The sequence below is a fragment of the Sparus aurata genome, chromosome 2 (genome assembly GCF_900880675.1).
Source record: "Sparus aurata chromosome 2, fSpaAur1.1, whole genome shotgun sequence".
Taxonomy (NCBI): domain Eukaryota; kingdom Metazoa; phylum Chordata; class Actinopteri; order Spariformes; family Sparidae; genus Sparus; species Sparus aurata.
The window spans coordinates 1906199-1932150 of NC_044188.1; the positions used below are offsets into that span (position 1 = coordinate 1906199).

The 25952-nt window shown below is 43.4% G+C and overlaps 2 protein-coding genes, 1 long non-coding RNA gene and 5 other non-coding genes across 9 annotated transcripts; 2 read left to right on the plus strand and 6 right to left on the minus strand.

Moving 5' to 3' along the window:
* The first annotated feature begins 2471 nt into the window (after window positions 1-2471).
* Window positions 2472-4292, plus strand: LOC115571935 (cone-rod homeobox protein-like). Its single transcript, XM_030401596.1, has 3 exons — window positions 2472-3012; window positions 3221-3423; window positions 3810-4292. Exons 1-3 carry the CDS (start codon window positions 2709-2711, stop codon window positions 3927-3929), a joined length of 627 nt encoding a protein of 208 aa, XP_030257456.1. The 5' UTR covers window positions 2472-2708; the 3' UTR covers window positions 3930-4292.
* A 1095-nt stretch (window positions 4293-5387) lies between these two features.
* On the minus strand, window positions 5388-25952 carry clip3 (CAP-GLY domain containing linker protein 3). 2 transcript variants are annotated; one of them, XM_030401548.1, is made up of 14 exons: window positions 25844-25952; window positions 21467-21891; window positions 18675-18814; window positions 16237-16330; window positions 15878-16039; window positions 15640-15758; window positions 15183-15419; window positions 14884-15019; window positions 14641-14790; window positions 14422-14553; window positions 12370-12493; window positions 12156-12223; window positions 11022-11094; window positions 5388-10519 (listed from the first exon to the last, which is right to left on the minus strand). In XM_030401548.1, the coding sequence occupies exons 2-14, from the start codon at window positions 21870-21872 to the stop codon at window positions 10465-10467; spliced, it is 1896 nt and encodes a 631-aa protein (XP_030257408.1). In that variant the 5' UTR covers window positions 21873-21891; window positions 25844-25952; the 3' UTR covers window positions 5388-10464. The 2 variants fall into 2 exon arrangements, with proteins under 2 accessions (XP_030257408.1, XP_030257400.1); XM_030401540.1 differs by having other exon boundaries at window positions 15129-15419.
* Window positions 11351-11442, minus strand: trnar-ucu (transfer RNA arginine (anticodon UCU)). Its single transcript is given in 2 exon segments — window positions 11351-11386; window positions 11406-11442. It is a non-coding gene; the product is annotated as a tRNA-Arg (tRNA).
* trnar-ucu (transfer RNA arginine (anticodon UCU)) lies at window positions 11858-11949 on the minus strand. The gene is given in 2 exon segments: window positions 11858-11893; window positions 11913-11949. It is a non-coding gene; the product is annotated as a tRNA-Arg (tRNA).
* Window positions 12901-12992, minus strand: trnar-ucu (transfer RNA arginine (anticodon UCU)). Its single transcript is given in 2 exon segments — window positions 12901-12936; window positions 12956-12992. It is a non-coding gene; the product is annotated as a tRNA-Arg (tRNA).
* Window positions 13375-13466, minus strand: trnar-ucu (transfer RNA arginine (anticodon UCU)). The gene is given in 2 exon segments: window positions 13375-13410; window positions 13430-13466. It is a non-coding gene; the product is annotated as a tRNA-Arg (tRNA).
* Window positions 14178-14269, minus strand: trnar-ucu (transfer RNA arginine (anticodon UCU)). The gene is given in 2 exon segments: window positions 14178-14213; window positions 14233-14269. It is a non-coding gene; the product is annotated as a tRNA-Arg (tRNA).
* LOC115571943 (uncharacterized) lies at window positions 20221-21329 on the plus strand. Its single transcript, XR_003982007.1, has 3 exons — window positions 20221-20343; window positions 20392-20757; window positions 21209-21329. It is a non-coding gene; the product is annotated as an uncharacterized LOC115571943 (long non-coding RNA).

Sequence of the window (25952 nt, forward strand, 5' to 3'; positions counted from 1 at the left end):
TTAGCACTTTAGACACAGAAGCAGACAGGCTGGTACAGACATGCTGCCACAAACTGACACTTTTTACAAGGAGACAAACAACTTCAGCTGAAAGATTTAATGCTGAATTTACAACAAGGACACAATGAGTTAGAATCTGTCAGAGACACAGTTTCATAATGTTTATAAAGCTTTACACTACACAGCAACTCCTTAAATTAGCTGATTTGTGAAGGGAGTCTGGTGAAATGTGGTTAATAGTCGGCCTCATGTTTTACATTTAATGCTGAATTTACAAGAAGGACACAATTAGTTAGAATCTGTCATAGACACAGTTTCACTACATTATAAAGTTTATTTTAACACAACAACTCTTAAAATCACCACATTTGTTAATGGAGTCTGGTGATGTTGTGGTGTTTAATGATTCAGACATTTGGAGCCATAAAGATCTATATTAAGTGAACTGACTGAAACATTTAGCATATTAGCATTACAGGCACAACACTAAATGGATGATTTGTGATATTTAACTGTCATCTCTGTTTGTTTATTGTCCAGCTGAGCTCATTTTGATCCTTTCTTAATATTTAAATACTCAAACAGGTTGAATGTTGAGTCGCTCTCTGATTGTCGGTCTGAGGACGTTTGATGATCTGGTTCTGTTTCTGTTCACTCCTTTCATGACCGCTAACGATCGATCAGAGCACAGAGGGTTTAAAGAGAGGACACTGATTGATCTGCTATTGATCACTGATTGATCTTCCCTCAGAAGTCAGACTGAGCTAACATCACACACACACACACACACAGACACACACACACACACACACATTTATGTTTCATGATTTTAAAGGTTGCATACTTGACATTCTCCTTCTAACCTCACACGGTTTGGTCTTTTAAAACGTGCAGTCATCCTTTTTTAATAATACAACAGTGATTATTGTACATTTACTTGAGTTCTGTACTTAAATATGATTTTATATATTTGTTTTCTACTTGAGTATTTTTACTTTCTGCTACTTTATACTTCTACTAGAGGTAAATATTGCACTTTGTACTAGTTCAGTCAGCTGCATGATGTTTGTTAACTTTACTGGAATGTAACTAAATACTTTCACTCAAGTTAAAATGAGGTCAGCAGCAGTAAAATGACACGTGCACATCGATGCAGCAGGAAGGTTTTACTGCCCTGTGAGTGTTTTTACTGCTGCTGCCTGCGTCCGTCCGTCTGACAGGTGGATGTCTACGTGTCGGACTGCATGTTTCTTCTGAGTGCAGCAAACATCAGCAGTGACATCTGCAGGCGTCCGACTCTCAGTGCAGACGACTTCATGTGTGGACAGAAACAAGATGCAGCAGACTGAGAGTGTCACAGAAGACGAGCAGAGAAAAGTCCAGATTGTGTTTTAAGGCACTGAGTAAATAAAAAAGTCCTTAAAGAGGAAATAAATCTGTGTGGAGACGCTGCAGAGGACACCGACAGACGAGACGACGACATGAAGATCTGAGTTCTGTCAAACACAAAACAACAAATTCAAACATGTTACAAAGTAAAAGAAACAAACTCTTTCTCTAAAAAGATGATCAAAACAATAAACACATTTAAAACCTCACCAGAATTTAACAGATACAATAAAAGTGTACATTTAAATTACTTGTACTTTGTAGTAACTTGTAGTTTTTACATTTTCTGCTATTATACTTTTACTTCATCACATTTATTTTATAACTTTATTTATATATTCATTGTTATTTCTGATATCTAAATACACATCAGATATTTTAAGACTTTAACTGAAGTATTATTAGTGCAGGTGACCAAAGTCATATTTTCACATACATCTGTTAGTATATTTGTACTTTTAGACAAGTGTGACTTCTTGTCTGTTGGCTCGTTAATGAATTGGATAAATAAATTGATGCTTTCCAATAAGAATTAAAACATTTAGATGTAATGTTTAAATGGATGTGTTCTGATCTGTCTGTAGCAGATATTATTTAACTTTAAACCTTAAATTAATAATGAACTCACACATATTCTGACAAAGGTTTGTAGAAGAAACGACGACACGAACAACACACATAATTAACAAAATACAAAAAAACAGGAAAAATGTTGTTAAATTTATTAAATCGTTTTAACTCTAAAAAGTTGATTTAAAAGTGATGAAGAATTAAACATTTTATAAACTCAACTAGAAATAAACAGAAAAATAACAAAATAAAAGTCAGAAAAATGTTCTGTAGTTTATTAAACTCAATAAATAAATAAGTAAATACAATTATTTAATTATAGTTTTGGTGTCTTTTACTTTTACCAGAATAATATTTTAACACATATCTTCACTGTGACTCCAGTGTGACTTCTGTTGTGTCTAAATTAAACTGCGCAGGCGCACTCTGGCTCAGTCTCGTGCACATCAGCCTGATGATGAATTCGTTTGAAGAAAAGTCAAAGTTGGAGATTAAGTGAACAGTATAATTGATTCAGTTCATCACGTCATCATTCAGTTCAAAGAATCAAAGAGTTCAGAGGTCAAATCAAAGTCCGGCTCTCTTCTCATGTCCGACTGAACTGCAGCCATCAAACACGCACTTCATTAACACATTAATGAGCCGTCAGGTGTCTGATGGTTCGATGCTCCACACCGACTGTGTTTAAAACTGGACCCTGGAGGATTCCAGAGCTCAGAGGCCTCACAGCAGCTCACTGATCATCAGTCATGGAGGGAAGCAGAGTGTCGGACTTCAGCATCGAGCGCATCCTCTCCCCGCAGCTCGGACACAAGCCGCCGGTCACCGAGGCCTCCCCGGACCTGTATCTCCAGGGGTTCCCCGCCGGATTCAGTCCAGACTCCGGGAGCTTCAGACCTCCTACGATGTCGGTACCAGGCTGCCTGCAGTACCGAGGAATGGGCTTCGGAGAGGCGTTCTACCCGTGTGGAGCCGGTTTCCATCCCGCAGACTTCAGCAGAGTTTACTCCAACCCCGGAGTTTACGTTCACTTCAGCAGCCAGGAACCTGCAGGTAAATCCACAGCCTCAAAGATAAACTCGAGTTTAACTTTAACTTCAATTTAGATTAAAAATTAAGAAAAGATTAATTTAAACTTTTAGTTTAGGATGAAATCAAACACCAAAAAGTTCAAATAAAAGTAGAAAACTAAAGTTCAGGATATATTTTTCGTATAAATCGACTAACTCATTGTTTTTTTTTTCTCTATTTTTGTCATCAGATGCTCAACAGTTGGTTGGTTACCATGGTTACCACCAGGCCGGCGCGCAGCCACAGCCGCGTCAGAGGTCCCGGATGAGGACGGTGTTCACCGACGGCCAGACGAAGCGGCTCGAGGCGCTGTTCGAGCTCACCGACTACCCGACGGTGGAGGCGCGGGCCGACGTGGCGAGGAGCACCGGGCTGAGCGAGGAGACCGTCAGGGTGAGTCCGACCGGCGATTCTCTCAAATGTTTGTTATTAAGGCGGGAGAAAGATGGAGCTGCGTAAAACCTCTCCAGCTGGCATTTTACGCATGACGCACAGACTGACCAAGAAAGTTTCTGGCAAATCAGTGCTGCCTATTTATTTATTTATTTATTTATTAAGGGAAATTATACTTTAACGTTATGTAACATGATCCTTGCTGTTGTTAAACATATTCAACCTTCATGCGTAAAACCTCTCCAGATGACGTTTTTACGCATGGGACAGAAAACAGAACTGTTATCGCCTGAGTCGTGTAACTTATACATTTAGATAAACAGTTAACACTTTAAATGTCACTGCTCGTGGATCATGAATCTAAACTCTCCTCTCTGTGTTTCCAGGTGTGGTTTAAGAACCGCAGAGCCCGGAGGAAGCGGCAGCGCAGCGGGTCACAGGTCAAATCCCCGTCCCCTCCCCGCAGCGCTGGAGCAGAGAAGACGCTCCTCACCACCTTCCTGTGAACCCGACTGACGGTCTGCTGCTGTTCAGAGACATTCAGAGGTCAAAGGTCAGCTGACCTGCTCAAGGGAACCTCGGCAGGGTGGAAACTGCTCTGATGTGACTGCTGCTGATCCAACATAACATTTTATAACTGTGAAGATGCGTTCAGAGGCTGCTGGGAAAGTCCGAGACTTCAGGCTGTCCTGCAGTTTATTCTCTACTCAGTGAATTATAGTTTTCTAGCTTTAAATTATTTTGAATTTCTATGTAATTTATTGAATCAGTGTTTGAAATATAGGCTGCTGTGTGTAGGTCTGAAACACAGACACAGGTTTGTATCCTCGAGTGTTTTCTTTAAGAAATAAATGCAGTTGTGATGTGAATTCAGGTGTGTGCTGGTTTTTATTTAATCTCTTTATTCACTGTTTTAACAAACGCTCCACTTAATGACTTATAATATACTTTGTATTGGAACACTGGCAGAACTCAACATGTGCTGTCGGCTGTCATCCATCTGGTTCTGATTTCACTGTAGTCACTCGGTTCTGTTTGAAAAGAGACGGGTGTCATCTGAACTTTGACCACTAGGTGTCATCATTAAACATCTTCTGTTTGAAACCAGAATTTATACACGTCGTGCATTTTAACACAACTACAGATTTTATATTAAAAAAAAATATATATTTTCTTTTTGCTCCCATTTTTCACAAGTTCATTAAAAAGGTTTGGGATTTTTTTTAAGCACAAAAATTAATTATTTCTCATGTTCAAACCTGCGTTAGTGGCACCAAGATAATCCATCCACCTGACAGGTGTGTCTGATTAAACTGGATGATTAGTGCACAGGTGTGTCTTCACAGTTGAACCCTGAATGTGTTCAGTACTGAACTATAGATTTCACATGACTAGGCGACAGATGTGCAGGTTTATTACCGGACTTCTACTTTAACTGGAGTGTGTTTATTTTGTAATACTCCAGTTTTTACTTTGGATCTAAAAACTTTCTGCAGAACTGCTTTGAACATGTAGGAGAAGTTCTTCTTCCTCGTCAATAATATAGAATACTTCTCATTCTTCATTTTAGAATAACAACTTGTAAAACTGTTGTGTGAAGTAAAACCTTTGGAAGTGATAACAGATAATAAGTTACGCTTTTCACATGACTAGGCGACAGATGTGCAGGTTTATAAACGGACTTCTACTTTAACTGGAGTGTGTTTTCTTTTTATTCACACGTTTTTTTTTTTACTTTGGATCTAAAAACTTCCTGCAGAACTGCTTTGAATACGTGGGAGAAGTTCTTCTTCCTCCTCAACAATATAATAATACTCATTCTTCATTTTAGAACAACAACTTGTAAAACTGTTGTGTGAAGTAAAACCTTTGGAAGTGATGACAGATAATAAGTTACGCTTTAAATAACTTCAGCTTCAGTTTTAAATTCCCAAATGTTTTTAAAAGCAACAGACAGCAGAGACCTGAAAACAAACAAACAACATCTTTATTATATTCATAGAGTCGTCACTGTTATTATTAGAAGCACTTCCATGCTGATGAGAAGAAGTTACACATATTGAAAAAACAAAATCAGAAAATACTGAGAGAGAAAGTTACAGAGAGAGAGAGAGCATGCAGTGAGTGTCTGTCAGGGTGAGGACGTCCGATGCTCGTTCTCTCCCGTTTCCTCGTTAACGTCCGTCAGCTTCACGCTTTCTGAAAACAGGAGTTACTCACACGTGGACTGTAACCGAGCACGAAGTAACACACACACACACACACACACACACACACACTACAAAAACCGGAGAACAAAAAGTACACTTAGTGAAGTTATCAAAATATAGGCTATATACTGTATATTCTTAATGTTAAAACAACCAGTGCTGAGTTAGTTTCTATGAGAATGAGTTTATATTCTCAGACACGAACACCGATCGATTATAGAGAATATAAAGGTTCTGAATGTTTCAGCTCACCAGCTACAAATCACACATGTTTCATGTTTCTGGTGATCATTCTCCAGAATCCTCCATCAGGGTTTCACTGATTTCCCTCCAACAGAAAATCAGCCCACAGAAATGTAGAGAGATAATCCAAAATCCAGTCAACATCTGGCCGAAGGTTTCTACAAGATCTTCAAGAAAAAAGTTTCTCACGTTTCAGAATAAAACCTTCGTCTTTAAGTTTGACATCATGTTGTGAGGATGAAGGCATTTTAATTAGAGATTTGTTGTAATGTTTCAGATAACGGTCTGTTTGTGCCGTGACTAAAGGTAAAAGTTTAACCAAAATCACAATCTGTGTGTAACGTTAACCACAGACTGGACCAGGACACAAACCCTGGACTCTTGTTTATTTAGTTCAGAACTACTTATTCAATCTAATTGCGATAAATCTTGCTGCATTTCTTTAGCGGAAAGTTGGTTAAACTGTGCAAAGTTGTGTCGTTTAAATGTAACATTACTTCTGGCATCAGTTTAGCAACTTAACTGATGTAAAAGATGTCAAGAAGCTGTTTCACTTTGTTTTAGTCGTGTTGATATAAGTTGTAACGGTAACCGACCTCATCAGTCGTTAAAGCTGAAAACTGAAGGACAGATTTGATTATGATCCTCCAGAAATCAAGCAAACATTCAGTAGTTTGTAGTTAAAGAGCCAAAACAGACAGAAGTCCTTCAAAGCTAAAAACAAATAGAGAATATGTGACGAGGAAAAGCTTCTGTAAGATTCTGTTTGTTGTGAGATGATTAACCAGAGACTCACTAGTGACACTTAGTGGCCGAACCAGAGAAAGCTCCACATTTACACAGCAGTAAGAGTTCAAACCGACAGAGGCTTCACTGGGACATTTAACTGTACGGTACGTTTACTGTACAAAGACAAACCTCACCGTCACTGCGCTCCACTCACGTCTACATCCACCTACAGGTGGAGGAGTCGGCCGGGCCTGACTCTGACTCTGTGGAGCGTTAGCAAACAACACCGGTGAATCTGTGTGTGAAATTATAAACAGATGTGAACGACGACATGTGGATTCACTTCAGTTCATCGGACTTTTTGTTCGGGTTTGAATGGGATGGCGGGGGGAAAGCTAACAGCGTCAATGTACAGTAGGAAGGTAGAGGTGTGAGTCATCTGCGTATCGTATCCTCACTCTCAAGAAATCGTCTTCAGAACAGCTTCAAGAACCTGGAGTCTGTGTTATACTTCAGAGAAGTGGCTCGAAGTGGAGTTTGTGTCTGACTGCAGTTAGACAGATGTGGAAAATCTGGATTTCAAATAAATAATGTGGACTTAATTCAGCAGTTTTTTCAGTCCCTGAACGAAGCTGGAATTTGCAGGAACATCATGTAACGAATCATTTTGGGAGTGAAACTCTGGTTGTTTCTGTCAGCTAGTTTACCAAATCTTAGTTAGGATTTACAAACTGTCTGTGGCTTTTTCTCAGCTATTTTCCACTTCTGTTTGTTGCAGTTCAATTCACCTGAACGCCGATTAAACCAGCTGATCTGAACCAAAAAACACTTCAACATTACGTGAAACCAGCTCAGGAGTTTATCTTCAAAGTGCTAAACTGATGAGAGCTCCGTTCACACAAAACTCGACCCACAGCGCGTAACAAAGCCGAAGAGTCGAGTGAAGAACGACTTACATCGTTTGACCTTTTCGCTGTCTCATGTAGCAGCTTTAAGTTTGAGCAAGAATGAAAAGCTTCGGTCCGATCGCAGCCCGACTAAACTCTGCAGCCGGTTGATGAGTGCAGGCGCTGTAGCTGTCATCAGTATAATGCTGAAGCTGATTCCACGGGCACAAAAAGAACAATTATCAACAGCAGTGTGCAGGAGCAACCACAAAGTGTTTCCTGTAGCCGAGGCTGCAGAGACAAACCGACAACCAGCTGGACGTCAGACAGAACCAGTCAGAACCAAAAGCAACTGGACGGAAGGTAGATTTCAAAATTCAAGAGCAGATTTGGGGATTTTACCAAACAATAAAGTCAACGCAGATGTTTTCCAGAGGTTACTTATGTTCGCTTGTTGGTCGGTTTGTTAGTTTGTCAGCAGGATTTCCACAAAACTTTGACAGAGGACGAGTCTGAGCCCAGAATGAACCCCGTTAATGTTTGGTGTTGATCCAGATAAATGGAATCCATTACAAATTGCAGTTAACGCTGATGCAGACAGACAAGACTTCTGCTCACACGGCATTGGTTCTCTGAGATCTGTATGTCGTACATCCAAAATATACTAAATTAAACTTTAAACACGTCTTTTTGGAGCTGTAAAACAAACTTCCTCTGTCTTAGTAAATGTGACCGTGTACCTGCAGCTGTAACGTTCCTGCAGCTGAGTTTTGGGTGAAGTTATCTGTATATTTGCTTCCTGCTGAGGTCAGTTTGCTCAACAAGAATCCCACCAGCTCTCGAGCCGTTGAATCTACCGCTCACTGAGTCGTTAACGTACGTCCACAGGTTGATTTCTGGTTCTTTGGCGTCTCGTCTCCGGCAGCCTCGGCCGTCAGAGCGTGAAGCGTGTTCGTCTCTCTGCGTTCGTGTGCTCACAGAGTGTAAAGAAACATTAACACAGGAACCATTTCCACAGAGATCAGTACACTGTTTTACATATTGCTGTTTTTCAGTTATGCACATAGTTCGAGAGAGAGAGAGAGATTTCAACATTAAGCACACACGTTACTGTAAGTTTAGATTAACTGTGATTCTGTTTTGTCTTTTTCGCAGATGCTCACATTCACAAAAAGTCTTTTTTTAGATGGAGAAAGAAGGACGAGAGAAGAGAGAGGAAGAGAAGTCGGGAGGGAAACTTTACAAATATCATCTGGAGAGATTATCAGGGTTCAGATTTCCAAGATGGAGGAGAATGTTTCTGTCATGAAGGGCTGTACAGCTGATTATCATTAACAAAACTCCAAAATGATTAAATGCTGTTTAAAAGCTCTAAAAAAAGCGTATTTTTAGCAACACAATCACACTAATATCACACGTAGCGGGGCGGAAAACGTTGTTATTTAAATTGCGTCAAAGAAAATCATAGTTTTGGGTCTGTTAGCACTTTTGGTTAACGTCAGATTACGATTGCAGCTCTTCATAAGATTTCTATAACATTATATTTTAACTCTAACTAGATGGACCAATGTTTGTATTTGGCAACACACTGATTGATTATGACAGTTATTCTAAGGCGATCAGTCACTATAACTTCTAACTACAGTTCTTCATCTATTAAAGACTAAACTACCTGTTTTTTTCTGCGTGTTCAGAAATGTTGTGAAAGGGCAACAACTTAAATTCAAGTTACTCTATTAAAAAGTCGCCGTCTATATGAACTACAGAGATGCGTTCCCTTTTGTTGTGACTGGAACCCAAAGAAGCTTTTTGTTTTCTCACGTCCTGACGGTTAAGATAAAAAATACCTGACTGTAACACGATGATAAAACACAACGTCGATGGTTAACCCTGTTTTCAGTTTGATCTCTGAGATTAAAGCATGCAGGTGATAAAAGTTCTTCACACGCTGGCTAAAGTTAAAGTTTTCTAGGATGGAACTAAAGCGCTGACTCTGAGCTCAGAGTTACGTACGTAACCAGGGCTCTCTGAGTGGAGGGACGATCTGAAACACGTACGTATCAAAGTTCCTGTACAGAGACATTTAGTCCACCGACTGCACAACTTGATATCTGAAACGTTTCGTACTTCAGTTTGCAAACACTCTGAGCAGAATCAGTGTCACACATTAGCCGCAGTATCAAAGTTTAGACGTTTGCTTCAGGTGGTTTTCACCTTTTTTCAAAGAAGACAGCTGGACACGTCTCTGCTGAGAAGATCTGACATAGCGATCATTAAACTCACACGACTGATCAGCTGTTTCTTGTTGTAGCAGCTACTAAGAGGATCAATGCTTCCAGTACGAGTTTCATATTTCTGTCGCCCTCTCAGGACGACGTACAATCATGTCATTTGGCAAAACCTCATTACTGTTTGTGTTCACAGACTCACACAGAGGACGTTACTGGATCGGATGCAAACGCGAGTCGGAACATCAGAATTCTTTCCTGATTTAAGATGATTTAAGACCCAAATCGTGTAGCAGCAAAAACAAAAGACGTAGCAGCACAAACTAACGTTATGTGATTGTTTTTTTGTTTTTTATCTTTTTGCCCCAAATAAAGACACAACATGGACAAACACCGAGCCGGGACAATGAGATGAGGACCTGCTGAAGGTAAACAAAAAGACGTATAAAGAGAATATTTTAGGGGAATTGCTTTAGCAGAGCTGGATTCTCAGTTTGATTAAAGGAATGCAGGACGTTTTGATCAGATACAAGGCACTATAGATTTTGCTATAGAACGGCTAAATCAGAGGGATCTGGGCGAGAGTGAGCGAGAGACGAGGGAGGAGGAGGTTCCACTACGAGAAGTTTGACCCACGACTGTGAAAGTCTGAAGAGAGGAAACCAAACGTAAAAAGATGAAGAGAAAGAAGATGCGGAGAGATCGATCTGGCGGAGGAGTGGAGGAGGAGGAAGGAGGGCGCGGTTAGGACTGCATCTCCGCACGCAGCATCCACGGAAACCAACAGCAGAACAGCAATCTGGAGGAGGACGAGGAGGATGGGGGTTAGGGAAGGGGTTTAGGAGGAGGAGGAGGAGAGAAGGTGAGGAGGAGAACGACAGGAGGAAGAGTCGAGGACGAGGAGGAGGAGGAGAGAAGGTGAGGAGGAGAACGACAGGAGGAAGAGTCGAGGAGGAGGAGGAGAAAGAAGAGAAGCAGGACGAGGAAGAAGAGGAGGGTACAGTGGTCTTAGTAACAAACTCAAACAGACGGTAAGATCGCTCACATCATCAGAAACTTGTTGGAGTTTCTGTAATTATTCATTATTTAGTTGTAAACACGAGTACAAACAGCTAGCTTAGCGTTAGCCTGCAGCAGAGACCTTTCTAACAGTTTGACACAAACTGAATGTCCATCTTTTGTTTGTTTGTTGTTGAATCACTCGAGGGGAACATTTATACATTATGTATGTTATTTGATCTTGTCTCAGCCAGCAGGACAAAGTCAGACTGTTGTTATGAAACACCTAGAAGACGTCTCACCTGGATATGGAGCTCTCGGAGGTCAGGTCTTTAGGAGAACGCATCGTGTTGAAGTTACGCTTGGGCTGCGACACTGCAGCACACAGACAGATGATAACAGTCAGTTAATGATGACGACGTCACCGGGTAACAATATTAACTGTTAATTCAAGAGTTGATTTATGACTTTTTAAGCTCAGTGAAGAAAAAACAAGTTCTGGAACATGAAGTCGTTCAGAGGAACTACTTTCTTTAGTGGTGGAGTAACGTAGCGTTGTGTTCTGTTGGACTGGAGAAGAAACTCTGAGGCACTTTATGATAAACAGGCAGCTAAGATGATTTATAAAGCTCGACTCTGGTGGGACTCTAACCCACAACCTTTGAATCACTTCTCCTGCAACCAACTAGAAGTCCAATGCGCTGTCCATTGCGCCACAGAGCCTCATGATTCTTTACCCTACATGGTTCTGTCTGAGCAAACTGGACTTCAGCGATATCACCTATTTTATTCCACACATTTTTCCTCCTTTTCACCAACTGCCGCCTGCGTTACCCACAATGCAACTTAACCTTAGAGAGACATCATCGTAGGCTTCCTCTTGTGCCACAAAAGGCGTTTTACTTCTTTTTTCACACTGTTTTTATTTTAATTGATGCAATTTGTGGAAGATATCACAAAACTGTACAAATGATCACTGAACTAAAAGTTCCTGCACTGTGAAGTTCTGTAAAGCTGAGCTGTGAAGGGATTTGAACCCAACATATGGTGATGAAACTTCTTTCAATTTAACTTTCACAAGGAGCAACATGTGGCCCAGTGTGAAGGGAGTTTAACAACCTTTCACATACATAAAGCTCGACTCTGGTGGGACTCGAACCCACAACCTTTGAATCACTTCTTCTGTGTCTATCTAGAAGTCCAACGCGCTATCCGTTGCGCCACAGAGCCTCATGTTCCTCCCGTTGTTACGAAGGTCTTCATCGACCTCGGACTCGTCTTACAGTTACTGAGCAGTAATGCAACTCTTGCAGCCTCTTGTCTAAATATATTTTAAGTTAAAAAGCAAATATATCTTTACTGTGTAGAGAGTTCTGGAATGACGTTAAATAATCAATCAATTAATCGTTTCTTGATAGACAGTGAAAGAGACTTACTGGTGACTTGATGAACTTTCTTCACCATGGATTTGTCGTTCTGTGATCCGTCTTTAGGACCTCCGATTCTGACAAAACAACCATGAAAACAGTTATTTGGTGCCGAAGTAAATTCAGAGGAAAGAAAACTGGACCGATGTTATCCTGGTTCAGAGAGACGAAACCAACGATCAGTAAATAAAACACTTTTTTTCCAGGTGTTGTGGCGTCTCACCTCTGCACACGCGAGGGCGGAGCGAACACTCCGTATTTGGGCAGACAGCTGAAGTAGCGGACTCCGAACACCGAGCCGTCGTGTTTTCCTGTCGGCTGATCCAACTCGATACCAAACCAGTACCCTGCAGGGACACAACAGCTCGGGTCAACTCTCACCTTCTCAGGAGGGAAGAAGAAGTCTAGACCATGCAAACACTCCCGTACCACAAATCGAAAACAGAGAGACCAATTTTTAATATACTTAATGCTAACATGCAGACGTGTAATTCTATGTTCACTTGGTTCCTCTACAGTTTGACATTTCTACGGCCAACAGAAGTTAAGGTCGATGTCTGATGGTAGAAACATCAGCATCAGAGGGTTATTTTCAAATATAGTGTGGCTAACCATCACACAACCTGATGTTCTGTACAACTGAGGCATGGTTTCATGTTTTGTGGCACCATTGATCTTTACGTTTGTGACAAACGTTACTCAGACAGGATGAAATGTGGGGGACAAACAGACTATTGAGATTGTTTATAAAGCTCAACTCTGGTGGGACTCGAACCCACAACCTTTGAATCACTTCTCCTGCAACCAACTAGAAGTCCAACGCGCTGTCCATTGTGCCACAGAGCCTAATGATTCTTCACTCTACACGGTTCTGTCTTAGCAAACTGGACCTGAGTGATGTCACCTATTTTATTCCACACATTTTTCCTCCTTTTCACCAACTGCCGCCTGCGTTACCCACAATGCAACTTAACCTTAAAGAGACATCATTGGAGGCTTCCTCTGGAACCACAAAAGGTGTTATACTTCTTTTTTCACACACTGTGTTTATTTTGATTGATGTAATTTGTGGCACAAAACATAAATAATGACTGAGGTAAAATATTCTGATGAAAGAAGTTCTGTAAAGCTGAACTCTGGTAGGACTTGAACTCAACATTTGCCGATGACACTTCTTTTAGTTTAACTAAAACTAACTAAATGTAGCCCAACAAGCAATTATAAAGCTTGACTCTGGTGGGACTCGAACCCACAACCTTTGAATCACTTCTCCTACGTTTCACTAGAAGTCCAACGCGCTATCCGTTGCGCCACAGAGCCTTTTTTCAAATTAACATTTCTACACTGACAAAAACTATCAATGATGATTTAATGCAGAAATGTAGAAAAACTGGGTTCAAGTTGATTTTGATAAAGTCTGTCTGATGGAAGGAACATCTTGATCGACTTGTGATTGTATTTGAAATTTAAATTAAATTTCAACATCAAGTGTCGCTAACCATGACACAACCTAATGTTCCTTAGAACTGAGGTAGGATTTCATTTTCTGTTGTGTTTTTTGTGGCACCATTGATATTTACGTTTGTGACAAATGTTACTCAAACAGGATGAAATTTTCATGCTGAAGAAACCATCTCTGGAAGAGGAATTACTTTCTTGTGTGGCCGAGTACCGGACTGTTTGTTGGCACTTCATGATAAACAGACTATTGAGATTGTTTATAAAGCTCAACTCTGGTGGGACTCGAGCCCACAACCTTTGAAACAGACATTTCTACAGTGACAAGAAGTATCTTTATCTTGATCAACTTGTGACTCTATTTTGAAATAGTTATTAAAATTTAAATAAAGTTTCAATGTCATGTGTCGCTAACCATGACACATCCTAATGTTCCTTACAAATGCTTTAGTGCTTTAGTTTTTTGTTGTACCATTGATCTTTAAGTTTGTGCCACTTTCTTGTGTGGCCGATTTGACTGTTTGTTGGACCACCACAGAGGCACTTTATGATAAACAGGCCATTCATAAAGCTCGACTCTGGTGGGACTCGAACCTACAACCTTTGAATCACTTCTTCTGTGTTTATCTAGAAGTCCAATGCGCTGTCCATTGCGCCACAGAGCCGGATGCTCCACTTTGACACTGCTGTGTTTGTATTTTTAAACAGTGTTGAACTTTAAATTCAATTTCAATGTCACGTGTTGCTACCCAGCTCAGTGTTTCTGTGTTTACTGAGCGAGCAGTGTGCAGTGTTCAGTGTGGAGAAGCAGACGGACCTGGAGCGAAGTCGGTCTTGCCGTAGAAGCGAACGATGCCGTTTTTCTGTCCAGCCACCAGAACGTGATCTCCAACTTCCACGTTCAGTCCGTCTGGATCCAGACTGGCTACTGACGTCTTCTTCTTCTGGGCTGAGGACGCACAGACAACAACGCTCTCACAGCAACGTCTCTAAAATACTGACTGATAAAAAACAAACTGCATTAGATCGTTCTTACATTTCACTTTCTCCTTCTCCTTCTTCTCCTTCTTGGTCTTCCCGGCGAGGCGGGAGGCCAGGTCTATGCGGGGGGTTCTGGGGGTGGAGGTGACGGATGAAGGCGTCTGATCCACAGCTTTGGAAATCTTTGACACCGGAGCAAAAATCCCTGCAGGGCAGAAAGAAAGACGAATACAGTGAAACCTCAAAGAGAAACGATGGTCTGATTTGTGTTCAGAAGACGTCTCAGACTGGCTGTTACCAAGTTTAGGAGGGCAGATGAAGTAGCGGACGCCGCCCACGCTGCCGTCGTTCTTTCCCTCCGGCTCGTCGAGCTCCACGCCGACCCACTGACCGCTGGCGAACTCTGTAGTCCCACAGAACCTCAGAGTGCCGGTCTGAGGGATAAAGCACTGAGGTTACGAGTGGCTCAAACACAGGACAGTAAACTGAAACAAGTCATTCTTTGCATTTTGCGGTTGTCTGCTGCATTCGGTTTGCTCTTACAATCCTCCCTGATCCTCCCTGACCACAGTTGAGTTCACTGTTTGTTCCCCTGACCTTCATGTCATCCAGCAACACGCGTTCTCCCAGCTTCAGCCCCAGAGAGGACAGCATCAGGTTTCCTGGGATGTTGTCATAGTTAGGCAGCGTGGCTCGGGGAAGGTTACAGCTCAGAGGGACGGCCTCCAGCAGCAGCTGCCTCAGCTCTTTGGCCACCATGGCCGCCTCGGCCTTGTCCAGGCTCATGTCCATCGGGTCGGGAACCACGTCTGCTGGTACCAGGCCTTTATCGTTCTGCAGGGAGACATCACACAGGTGTGTTGAAGGAGCTGTGTCTGCACAAATGTGTGTAAAATGTTGCAGCAGGTATCTTCAATATTTCCGTCTGACATTTGTCGTGCATGTTGATGATTTTACAGCAGCTCCTCTGCTGATGTGCTGCCTCCTACAGGTGTTAGCAGGCACCTGCACCTTAAACTGCCTCCAAAAGTAAAGTAAGGTGAGGCGTTTTTACCCGGACGGTGGGGTTGGCTCCGTGCTCCAGCAGGCATTTAACTGCACCCAGACAGAGGTTGGAGGCAGCGATGTGCAGAGCGGTACCGTAGTGGAAGTCACTGCATGTGGAGTTCAACACTGAGGAGACAACCACAGAAGAAGAAGAAGAAGAAGAAGAAGAAGTCCCTCATTACAAAATAATGACCATAATTAATGGTAACGATAAACAGTGAGTGAGGAGCTGACGGTGTGTGTACCTCTGGGTTTAGACGCTTTCAGCAGGACTCGGATCAGCTCCGGGACGTCGAAGTAAGCGGCGTAGTGCAGAGCGTTCATGTTGGTCCAGCGGCTCCTCAGACTCACGTCGGCGCCCAGAGAGATCAGCTGACTGCTGAGACGCAGCGCCGCCGCCGGGTCGCCTGCACACACAACGAGAACCGGACTGAGGTTTGTGGTCTTAGACTATAAATTAAAATGACCTGACTCGACTACACTTTGAGGAGTGAGGAGAGAATAATTAGTAGAATCGGTTCCTTGTTGGTTTCAGATATTTTCTTTGGATTTTCTGTTAATAATCAGAATAAACATTCAGACGTGGCTCAAATAAACCTCTTACCGACTCCATGAGCTCCGGCCTTACAGCTGTAGTGCAGCAGCGTCATGTCGGTCAGACCGTCGCGGTCGTTCACGTGGCAGCCGCGCTTCAGGATCTGAGACGGGAAACACACAGCACAGCAGTTTAACAACACACACACACACTGTAGGTGTTTATGTGTTCGTTACAGCTGGAGAAAACAGGCGACTCGTTTGTGGCTTCAGTAGCTTTAAAGTCGATTTCCTCAATTATGGTCCTCAGTTGATTAAACACAACTGTCAGTGTGGACCGAGTGCACGAGGCCCTCGGGGTGAAATAACGTCTTTCTAAATCAGTTTAGGATCTCAGGGGCTTCTGGAGACGAGCTGTGGAGACATCTGACTTTATATCATCAGGAGGAGGACGCTCGTCAGAATGTGCAGAACCTGCCTTAGAAACATCACGTTTTTAAGTTCTCCTCAGTACCACAGTGATCCAGTGACAGCTGTCTGAACATCCACAGGTTCACTGCTAACAGGAAGTGCTAACAGCTGATTCTGCTAAGTTTTAATGGAGTTTTGGAGGGTTTTTTGCTGCAACTCTGCTCCAGAACTACGACACTTCACCTGATTTAATATCATCATTCAATCATCAACATTTTGGGGTTGAAAAGAACCCTTAAGTTCAGCAGCAGAACCTGAAGTTTCACTCTATCTCTGCTCTTCATCACACAGTTTACAGGACTGAGCTCCAACATGGATGTCAGCGATTGTCTGACACTTCACTCCATCGCTCGTCCTCGCTCTGAGTCGCGTCGCCGTCGCTCCGTGTTGTTGATTCCTCCGGCTGACTCAGCTTCCTGCTGACTCATGGTGGAGCTCCAGTGACTCTCCATCTCTCTCTCCTCTCTCTGTTCCCCTCTTGTCTCTCTCTCTCTCCCTCTGCACCACTCTCTCTCTCTCCATGCAGCCATTTTAACTGGGTCATTAGCAGCCAGTTTGTCTCTTTGTCTCAGTGACAGCGTGAAGACTCACCTCCCATCAGGACAACAGAGTGTCTCAATGTGTCAAATGTTTTCACACCTTTATGCTTAAATCCTGTTTGTTTATTACACACAGATGATGAGTCATGGGGGTTTGGTCCGTGGAACAAACATTTATTATGATTTAACTAAATGTTATCTCTTATATTATTTTAATAGCGTTAATACGACGGAAACAGGTGCTGCAGTGAAGTCGATGGTATGATGGCATGAAAATCAGTCATGAAATCAGTAAACTGCAGCTCGGTTCTGCTCCTCATGATTAGAAAAGGATGAAATGTGAAATGTCAAGATCACATTCAGGCTTTGTTCTGACGGGTCTGATACCAGCTCCACGCTCGGAGGGATTTCATTGTTCATTATCTCTGCATGTGTGTGTGTGTGTGTGTGTGTGTGTGTGTGTGTGAATCTGGGTCAATGTGACAATGACGGCCTCGTGTGGATTCAGGCCTCCTGCCAGGACGACTGGGGCAGCTGCAGAACACGACTGCTTCAAGGTTTCCAGCCAGCGGACAAAAGAGAGCTGCAGTCCTCTGTGGCACTGTTAGCTTCTTTAGCTTCAGCATTAGCTTCTTTTATGTTTAACAGCTAGCTGGCAGGAAAACTCAGATTTTAAATGTGCCTTTTGTCATCTGAAAGACTAAGAACAGATTAGGAGTGGCTATTTCTCTAATTGGACTCTTTCACATGCAGCATCCTTCTCTGTTTTCATGCTCTCCTGTTTTTAAAGGCCCAGACACACAAAACCAACATCAGAGATCTAGAAGCCAAAAAGCTGAACAAAGACTACAGCTGATGGTCAACTGGCTTGTAAACGCGACACCTGCGTGAGAGGAAATACCTCTCCATACCACCAGGTGGCAGCAGTCTGTAGTTCTAAACCAGGACGTCAGTTAGCATGTTAGCACATCCTGTTCTCTCCTCTTTAAGTCTTTTTTCAACGTGTTTTTTTAGTTAAATGCCTGAAATAAAGTGTTGACACGTTGTTCTTCAACATCCATCATTAAAAATGTCACACAGTTTATTTATAAAGCTGAAGTTAAAGTGTGTTAGAAACGGTTAGCGGTTGCTAACAACTGTCTAAATGATGGAGAAAGACATTTTAAGTCCTTGTATTGATCACTACAGCCTCTTTGTTGACATACTTGTCTGTTAAGAAGTGTTGGTGACAGAATTATTGTTTAATTTATCTTAAAATGTTACTAGATGTATGAAGAGGTAAATATTGATGGATGTAGAATATTGACTCCACCGGGCAGGAAGTCTCCAGCCGGAGCAACACAAATAAAGTCTGATTGATTTTCCTGGATGTTGAAGAAGCTCATCGTGAGGAAACAAAAACAGGATTGAAAAGCTGCAAATCTTCTCGCAGCAGAAGCTGATAAATATATTCTATGTGATACACAATGAAAGATACGTTAGCATTCGTGTTTCTCACCTCGTTGCCGATCACGTCGATCTTGTGCTGCACCTGTGGAACCCACTGACGCACGATGGCGAACAGCTCGGGGATGGTGGTCCGAGGATCCATGAGGATCTCCAAACAGGCCGGGTCATTTGGGTCGAAGAAGGTGAAGGCTGGAGACGGATGGAGAAAAGGAACAGTTAGACCGTGAAGAGGAGCAGAGGAAGAGTCGGAGCAGGACTAGAGGAGTGGAGCAGAGTTTTCTGTCCCCCTCATCAGATCAGAAGTCGGCCGTGAGCTCGGCACTTTCTCTTCCTGCCAGCGCTGCAGTCTGAGCTCCGAGGCAGATTTCATTTCACTGACTAACAACAATCAGCCTGACAACAAACTTTAAGCTCCACAGAGCAGGAGTCCTTCAACCAGAACCAGAACCACCTCTTTAATTTAAGAGTCCGTCCGTGACCCGAGCTCTCCTCTCTCACTGTCGCTGTCGTCGTCTTCACTGCACAGTTATAAAAAGCTGTTTTCATGGAAATAACACAAAATACTCACAAAGTAAAATAACGTTTTTGACTCAGATATGTTTTTACTGTCTGTAGGTCAGAATGAGCAGCAGGAAAATAATAAACACGAGTCAGTAATTAGTTTAAACGAGCTCATTGAACTGAGGACACACACACACACACACACACACACACAGAGTGTATAATGGAGTCGGGCTCCTCCGGGTCGTCTGATGAATACCAATGAGCCCGTCGTCCACGCAGAGCGGCCTCAGAGCTGCTATTGATCCATCAGTACACTGACTGTGTGTGCTGACGTCCTCTGAGGTCGCTGCTTCTTACAGATTCTTCTCTTGTTCCACTTCATCCATCTTGGATCAGAGCGGACTGAGGCCGCAGCGCGTCTGTGTACCGACTGTGTTTGTGTCCCCGAGTCGGGCCGAACAGAACACACACAGACAACAAGCTGAACGATTCTCATGTTGGTTAATGAACCCAGCAGCAACAATAACATGTCAACACAGAGGTACAAATGATGTGTTTAAGGTGGTATATCGTAGTCTTTGGGTGAAGAGGCACTGACAGTGGTTATTTAAGGTGGAATGACATGTTGCAGTAGCGGGGCCTGGGCGGAGGAGAATGACAGTGTGTATTTAAGGTGGAATGACAGTGTGAAGTGTTGAGGGTTGTGTAGTGTTGTGTATTTAATATGTTACGCATAATTAAGGTGGTATCACAGGTGGTGTATCTCGGATGTTAGTGTGTATTTAAGGTGGAATGACATGTTGCAGTAGCAGGGCCTGGGTGGAGGAGAATGACAGTGTGTATTTAAGGTGGAATGATATGTTGCAGTAGCAGGGCCTGGGTGGAGGAGGATGACAGTGTGTATTTAAGGTGGAATGATATGTTGCAGTAGCGGGGCCTGGGTGGAGGAGGATGACAGTGTGTATTTAAGGTGGAATGATATGTTGCAGTAGCGGGGCCTGGGTGGAGGAGGATGACAGTGTGTATTTAAGGTGGAATGACATGTTGCAGCAGCAGGGCCTGGGTGGAGGAGGATGACAGTGTGTATTTAAGGTGGAATGACATGTTGCAGCAGCAGGGCCTGGGTGGAGGAGGATGACAGTGTGTATTTAAGGTGGAATGACATGTTGCAGTAGCAGGGCCTGGGTGGAGGAGAATGACAGTGTGTATTTAAGGTGGAATGACAGTGTGTATTTAAGGTGGAATGACAGTGTGTATTTAAGGTGGAATGACATGTTGCAGCAGCAGGGCCTGGGTGGAGGAGGATGACAGTGTGTATTTAAGGTGGAATGATTAGTTGCAGTAGCAGGGACTGGGTGGAGGAGGATGACAGTGTGTATTTAAGGTGGAATGACATGTTGCAGCAGCAGGGCCTGGGTGGAGGAGGATGACAGTGTGTATTTAAGGTGGAATGACATGTTGCAGTAGCGGGGCCTGGGTGGAGGAGGATGACAGTGTGTATTTAAGGTGGAATGACATGTTGCAGTAGTGGGGCCTGGGTGGAGGAGGATGACAGTGTGTATTTAAGGTGGAATGACATGTTGCAGTAGCGGGGCCTGGGTGGAGGAGAATGACAGTGTGTATTTAAGGTGGAATGACATGTTGCAGTAGTGGGGCCTGGGTGGAGGAGGATGACAGTGTGTATTTAAGGTGGAATGACATGTTGCAGCAGCAGGGCCTGGGTGGAGGAGGATGACAGTGTGTATTTAAGGTGGAATGATATGTTGCAGTAGCGGGGCCTGGGTGGAGGAGGATGACAGTGTGTATTTAAGGTGGAATGACATGTTGCAGCAGCGGGGCCTGGGTGGAGGAGAATGACAGTGTGTATTTAAGGTGGAATGACATGTTGCAGTAGCGGGGCCTGGGTGGAGGAGAATGACAGTGTGTATTTAAGGTGGAATGACATGTTGCAGTAGTGGGGCCTGGGTGGAGGAGGATGACAGTGTGTATTTAAGGTGGAATGACATGTTGCAGTAGCGGGGCCTGGGTGGAGGAGAATGACAGTGTGTATTTAAGGTGGAATGACAGTGTGTATTTAAGGTGGAATGACATGTTGCAGTAGCGGGGCCTGGGTGGAGGAGGATGACAGTGTGTATTTAAGGTGGAATGACATGTTGCAGCAGCGGGGCCTGGGTGGAGGAGGATGACAGTGTGTATTTAAGGTGGAATGACATGTTGCAGCAGCAGGGCCTGGGTGGAGGAGAATGACAGTGTGTATTTAAGGTGGAATGATATGTTGCAGTAGCGGGGCCTGGGTGGAGGAGGATGACAGTGTGTATTTAAGGTGGAATGACGTACTGTAGTCTTTGGGCAGCGGGGCCTGGGCGGACGGGTGCACCATGGCTCGGCGCCGCGGCTCGTGAACTGGACTCTGGTACTCGGACACTGACAGCGGCTCCGGCTCCGGGTCGGCCTCGGGCTCCTGCCCGGCCGCTGGCTCCTCCTCTTCCTCCCGCTCCTCCCGCTCGTCCTCCTGCTCGTCCTCCTCCTCGTCCTCCACCTCGGTTCTGTCCTCCCCCTCCCTCTCCTCTTTCAGCTCGTACTCCTCCTCGTCTTCGTCCTCTTCTTCCTCGTCTTTCTCTTCCTCCTCTTCTTCCTCCTCGGTCAGTGCCTCCTCCTCCTCTCTCTGGACCCTCCCCTCCTCCTGCTCCTCCCGGTCGTGCCTCTCCTTCTCCTGCACCTCCAGGTTCTCCTCTTTAGTCATGATGAAGGATGCTGCGGGCCTGAGAGAGAAACACACAGTCACAGATGTTATTCCTGCACTGAACCTCTTCTTCTCTTCCCTCTGCTCCTGTTCTGCATCACCAGACGAGCGCTATGTTTAGATCTGTGTGTGTGTGTGTGTGTGTGTGTGTGTGTGTGTGTGTGTGTGTGATAAAAGAAGCTAATGGACCCACAGCATCGCACTGATAATGGCAGTGGCTAAAGAGGGCTAATGCTAACACTCCCTGTCCATCATTAGCCGTCGACAGGCTCCACTGGATTAAATCTGCTCTCCACTTAAGCAAATGGACGAGACGCTGAAATCCATCCAGCAGCCACTCCCTCCATCATCCCACCATCCATCTTCTCCTCCTCCATCACCAGACATCCCGGAAGGAAGGAATGAAGGGAGGGAGAAAACATACAGATGAATTTATGAGCACTTATATTTCCTCAAGTGAAAGTTTCACTCGATGTCTCGTGACACGGCGGATAAATTCAAGACAGCTCTCGATGACGATGCCGAGGATCATTCAGCAGCGTGAGCCGCAGAGATGAATCGATTAGTTCTCAAATATTAACTTATTCACCGACTATTCTATTAATGAACTGATCTTTAAATGAATCTTCAATCTCTCTGATTCCAGCTCGTTAAATGTGAATATGTTCTTGGTTTCTTTCTTCCTCTGTGACGGCAAACTGAATGTTTCTGTGATGGAGGACGAGACGCTGACAGATCGATCGACAGGGAACATATTGATGAGCTGCGGCCCTGATGGAAGAAATGAAACTGATTTATATAACAGCTTGTATATCTGAGTGCAGCAGCAACAAACGCACCTTTATCTCTACGATACGTGTTACATCTCGCTCTCGTTACTCGTTTATGAGCTGACTCTCGTGTCGGCAGCTGGAGGGGACGGATCAGTGTTTCTCATTTAAAGGTGTGAAACTTCTGGATACCTGAACATTTTGCAGCCATGTTTGATGCAACAGATGCAGGTATACTGTGCAATGCAACACAGTGATCCTGAAGTGGAGAGTCTGCAGATTAACTCCACACCTGATGTGTTTCATCCACTGGAGTCAGATACGAACCCAGCCGAGATGAATAAATCCAGCTGACATTCCAGTGAATCACAAAGTTCTGACTGATCAGTGAAACATCAGCTTTAACGGTAATTTAATATTTAGATACACAGCTTTTAAAACTGTCTCGAGCAGCTGATTACAGCAGAACACACACAGAAGGCTGATAAAATCAAAAACCGATATCACAAAGTCATCGTGCGGCCCTCGAATCAGACGTAAACACTTCTGTGGTTTGCAGAAATGCACGTTGCCAACATTTATTCTGGCGAGTGTGTCAGAGCGACGATCAGATCAGAAACCATCAGATATGAGTCACACAGAGGAGAAACACACTCAGCAGCAGCACTCAGCTCAGACAAGAAGCCAGTGAAACCAGTAACATCCTCTTCATCTGTCTGCCCGTGTCAGAGGCTTAGTGCACACACACACACACACACACACACACACACACACACAGATCAACAGGTCAGATGAGGCGTGTCAAACGTCTCTACAGTCTGAGTTGTTCAGTTTAATCCACACAATCAGCAGCTCTGTTGTCCTTTAATCTGACGCCGCTACTGTCTGCAGCCGCGGCTACGTGCTAAGCTAACAGTTGCTATAAGTTGCATCAGACATCAGGATTCTGATCTGTAGAAACACAAGATCACAATGAGTCTGACAGACGCAGCTTCCTGTCTGTCTGTCAGGCTGCAGATGGAGATGTGACGGCTGCAGGATGATTGGTCCTGATGAGAGAGATGTTTCAGGATCAGCTCGACATCCTCAGGTGAAGAGGAGCGACAGCACACGTGAGAACGATGACAAAAAACATCTGATGAAAACTTCCAGCTGACACCTTTATAGAGTCATTATGTGTGTGTGTGTGTGTGTGTGTGTGTGTGTGTGTGTGTGTGTGTGTGTGTGTTGTTTATGTAATCTGTGTCTCGGCCGGTTGAGTTCTGCATGTGAACACAACAGTCAGCTGAGAACGGACTCGGCTGAGGCCACGACAAAGGTTACGCAACGTGACGGTGTGAGTCAGCACAGACACACACACACACACACACACACACACACACACACACACACACAAATCAACTCTATGCCCGATCGATACAGGAGTATATTAATATTTGATCATTTAAAAGAACAATCAAATCAAAATCAATCATAGTGTCTCTAAACACCTGTGAGAAGTTTCCTTCAGCCTGAGGAGGTTCTGTTCTGTTCTGTTCTGTGGGTCGACCCATCTCAGGGTCCAATACTCAGGAAATATAATGTAGCAGAACATGAACCTCAAAATTATATTAACATACAGTACTTGAGTAAATGTCCTTAGTTACATTACATGACACCTCCAGAAGGCCTGATGAGTATTTATACTTTTGTTACTTTAAGCACATTTTGTGATTTTCATATTTTTTACATCAGTAAAAATGAATGAAGGACTTTTAACTTGTAATAGAGTATTTTAATATTACTTCTTCCATTACTGTTCAGTAATCCACACAGTAATCTGCCAAAACAGCAACAATCAGCGTTGTAAAAAAGTACCTAACATTAATAATCGAGTAAAAGTAAAGATACGGTGTTAAAATATCACGTGAAAGTCACCCGTAAGAATGTACTCGAGTAAAAGTCTTAAAGTATCTGATATTAATCTGCCAAGTAACTAGTTGACAGAAGTAATCAAATAAATGTAGTGGAGTAAAAACTACAATATTTGCTGCAAAATGTAGTTGAGTAGAAGTATATATATATAAAATACTTGTTAGACTTTTACTCGATTACTATTCATACGGGTGACTTTCACTTTTATCAAACTAATATTGTAACACCACATATTTACTTCTACTCGAGTATGATTAAAAATACAAGTACAAGTAAATTAAACATATTTCCATGTTTGTATATATTGTTACAATGAGTTACTTTGGCTCTGATGCAGAATGTAATCTGCTAAGTTACTAAAGTAATCAAATAAATGTAAATGTAGTGTAGTGGAAAAATGAGGTAGCAGAAAATACAAATACAAATACAAATACTTTAAAACTGACAGATAGGTTGAACGCATTTATATATATTCTAATATATATGATTAATTATTGTATTATAATATATTATTCTTGCAGGTTGTGTGTTGACAGTGACCTTGTGGTGGATCAGTCCTCTGGTTGAACAGACTCAGGCTCACTGGGAGAACTGGAAACACTCTGAGCCCCGCACAACCCGCACACATCCACAATATGATCAATAAACTGATTATTTATGAAGATTTATGTTGTTTTCTGCGGTGTGTGATCGCCATGTGATGTGTACAGCAGGTTGTGAGAGGAGGAGGAGGAGGAGGAGGAGGAGGGAGGCCATGGCAGCATCCTCCTCCTCCTCCATCCAGCCTCCATTTTACAACAAACCGAACCTGACGCACAAAATACCGCAAAAACCCGCAGAGAGGAGGCGGGCAGCGTCCCGCACAGCTCGACTTCAAACCCGCACAGAGACGATTTATCATCCAGAACACCGAAGATCCAAACTGCGACAGCTGCGGGTTGTTTTGTGCCAATGTGCGTAGTGAAGAGCAGGATGGAGGAAAAACGCCCCGCAGCCACACAATGAGCCCCGCACGTACAGACAGCAGACCCGCACACACACGAGCCCCGCACACACCGCAGACACGAAGGAATCACGTGGAAATCAGACAGATACGAAAAATAACTGAAGATGATCAATTTGTCTCAACAAACACGAGAATCAGGCGCAGAAACACGGTCAGTCTCCACGTCTGTCAACAGAAACAGCACGAGACACCGACAGACCATCATCATCATCATCATCATCATCTTCATCATCAATATCTTCATCATCAACAATAATCATGAGAGCTGAAGGTGTTTTTACCTGAAGACAAGCCGCTGGTTGTTCTGTGCTGAGCCTCCGATCACAACACTGATGCTCTGATGCTCTCTCTCTCTCTCTCTCTCTCTCTCTCTCTCTCTCTCTTTTAATT

Excerpts from the sequence above, each read along its gene's own strand:
- clip3 (XM_030401540.1), bottom strand. The coding sequence starts at position 21,872 with ATGACTAAAGAGGAGAACCTGGAGGTGCAGGAGAAGGAGAGGCACGAC. Across the intron at positions 16,040-16,236 it reads GGCCGGAGCTCATGGAGTCG|GCGACCCGGCGGCGGCGCTG; the intron begins GTAAGAGGTTTA and ends TTGTGTGTGCAG. Across the intron at positions 12,224-12,369 it reads CCGCCCTCGCGTGTGCAGAG|AATCGGAGGTCCTAAAGACG; the intron begins GTGAGACGCCAC and ends TTGTTTTGTCAG.
- LOC115571935 (XM_030401596.1), top strand. The coding sequence starts at position 2,709 with ATGGAGGGAAGCAGAGTGTCGGACTTCAGCATCGAGCGCATCCTCTCC. Across the intron at positions 3,013-3,220 it reads CAGCAGCCAGGAACCTGCAG|ATGCTCAACAGTTGGTTGGT; the intron begins GTAAATCCACAG and ends TTTTGTCATCAG. Across the intron at positions 3,424-3,809 it reads TGAGCGAGGAGACCGTCAGG|GTGTGGTTTAAGAACCGCAG; the intron begins GTGAGTCCGACC and ends CTGTGTTTCCAG.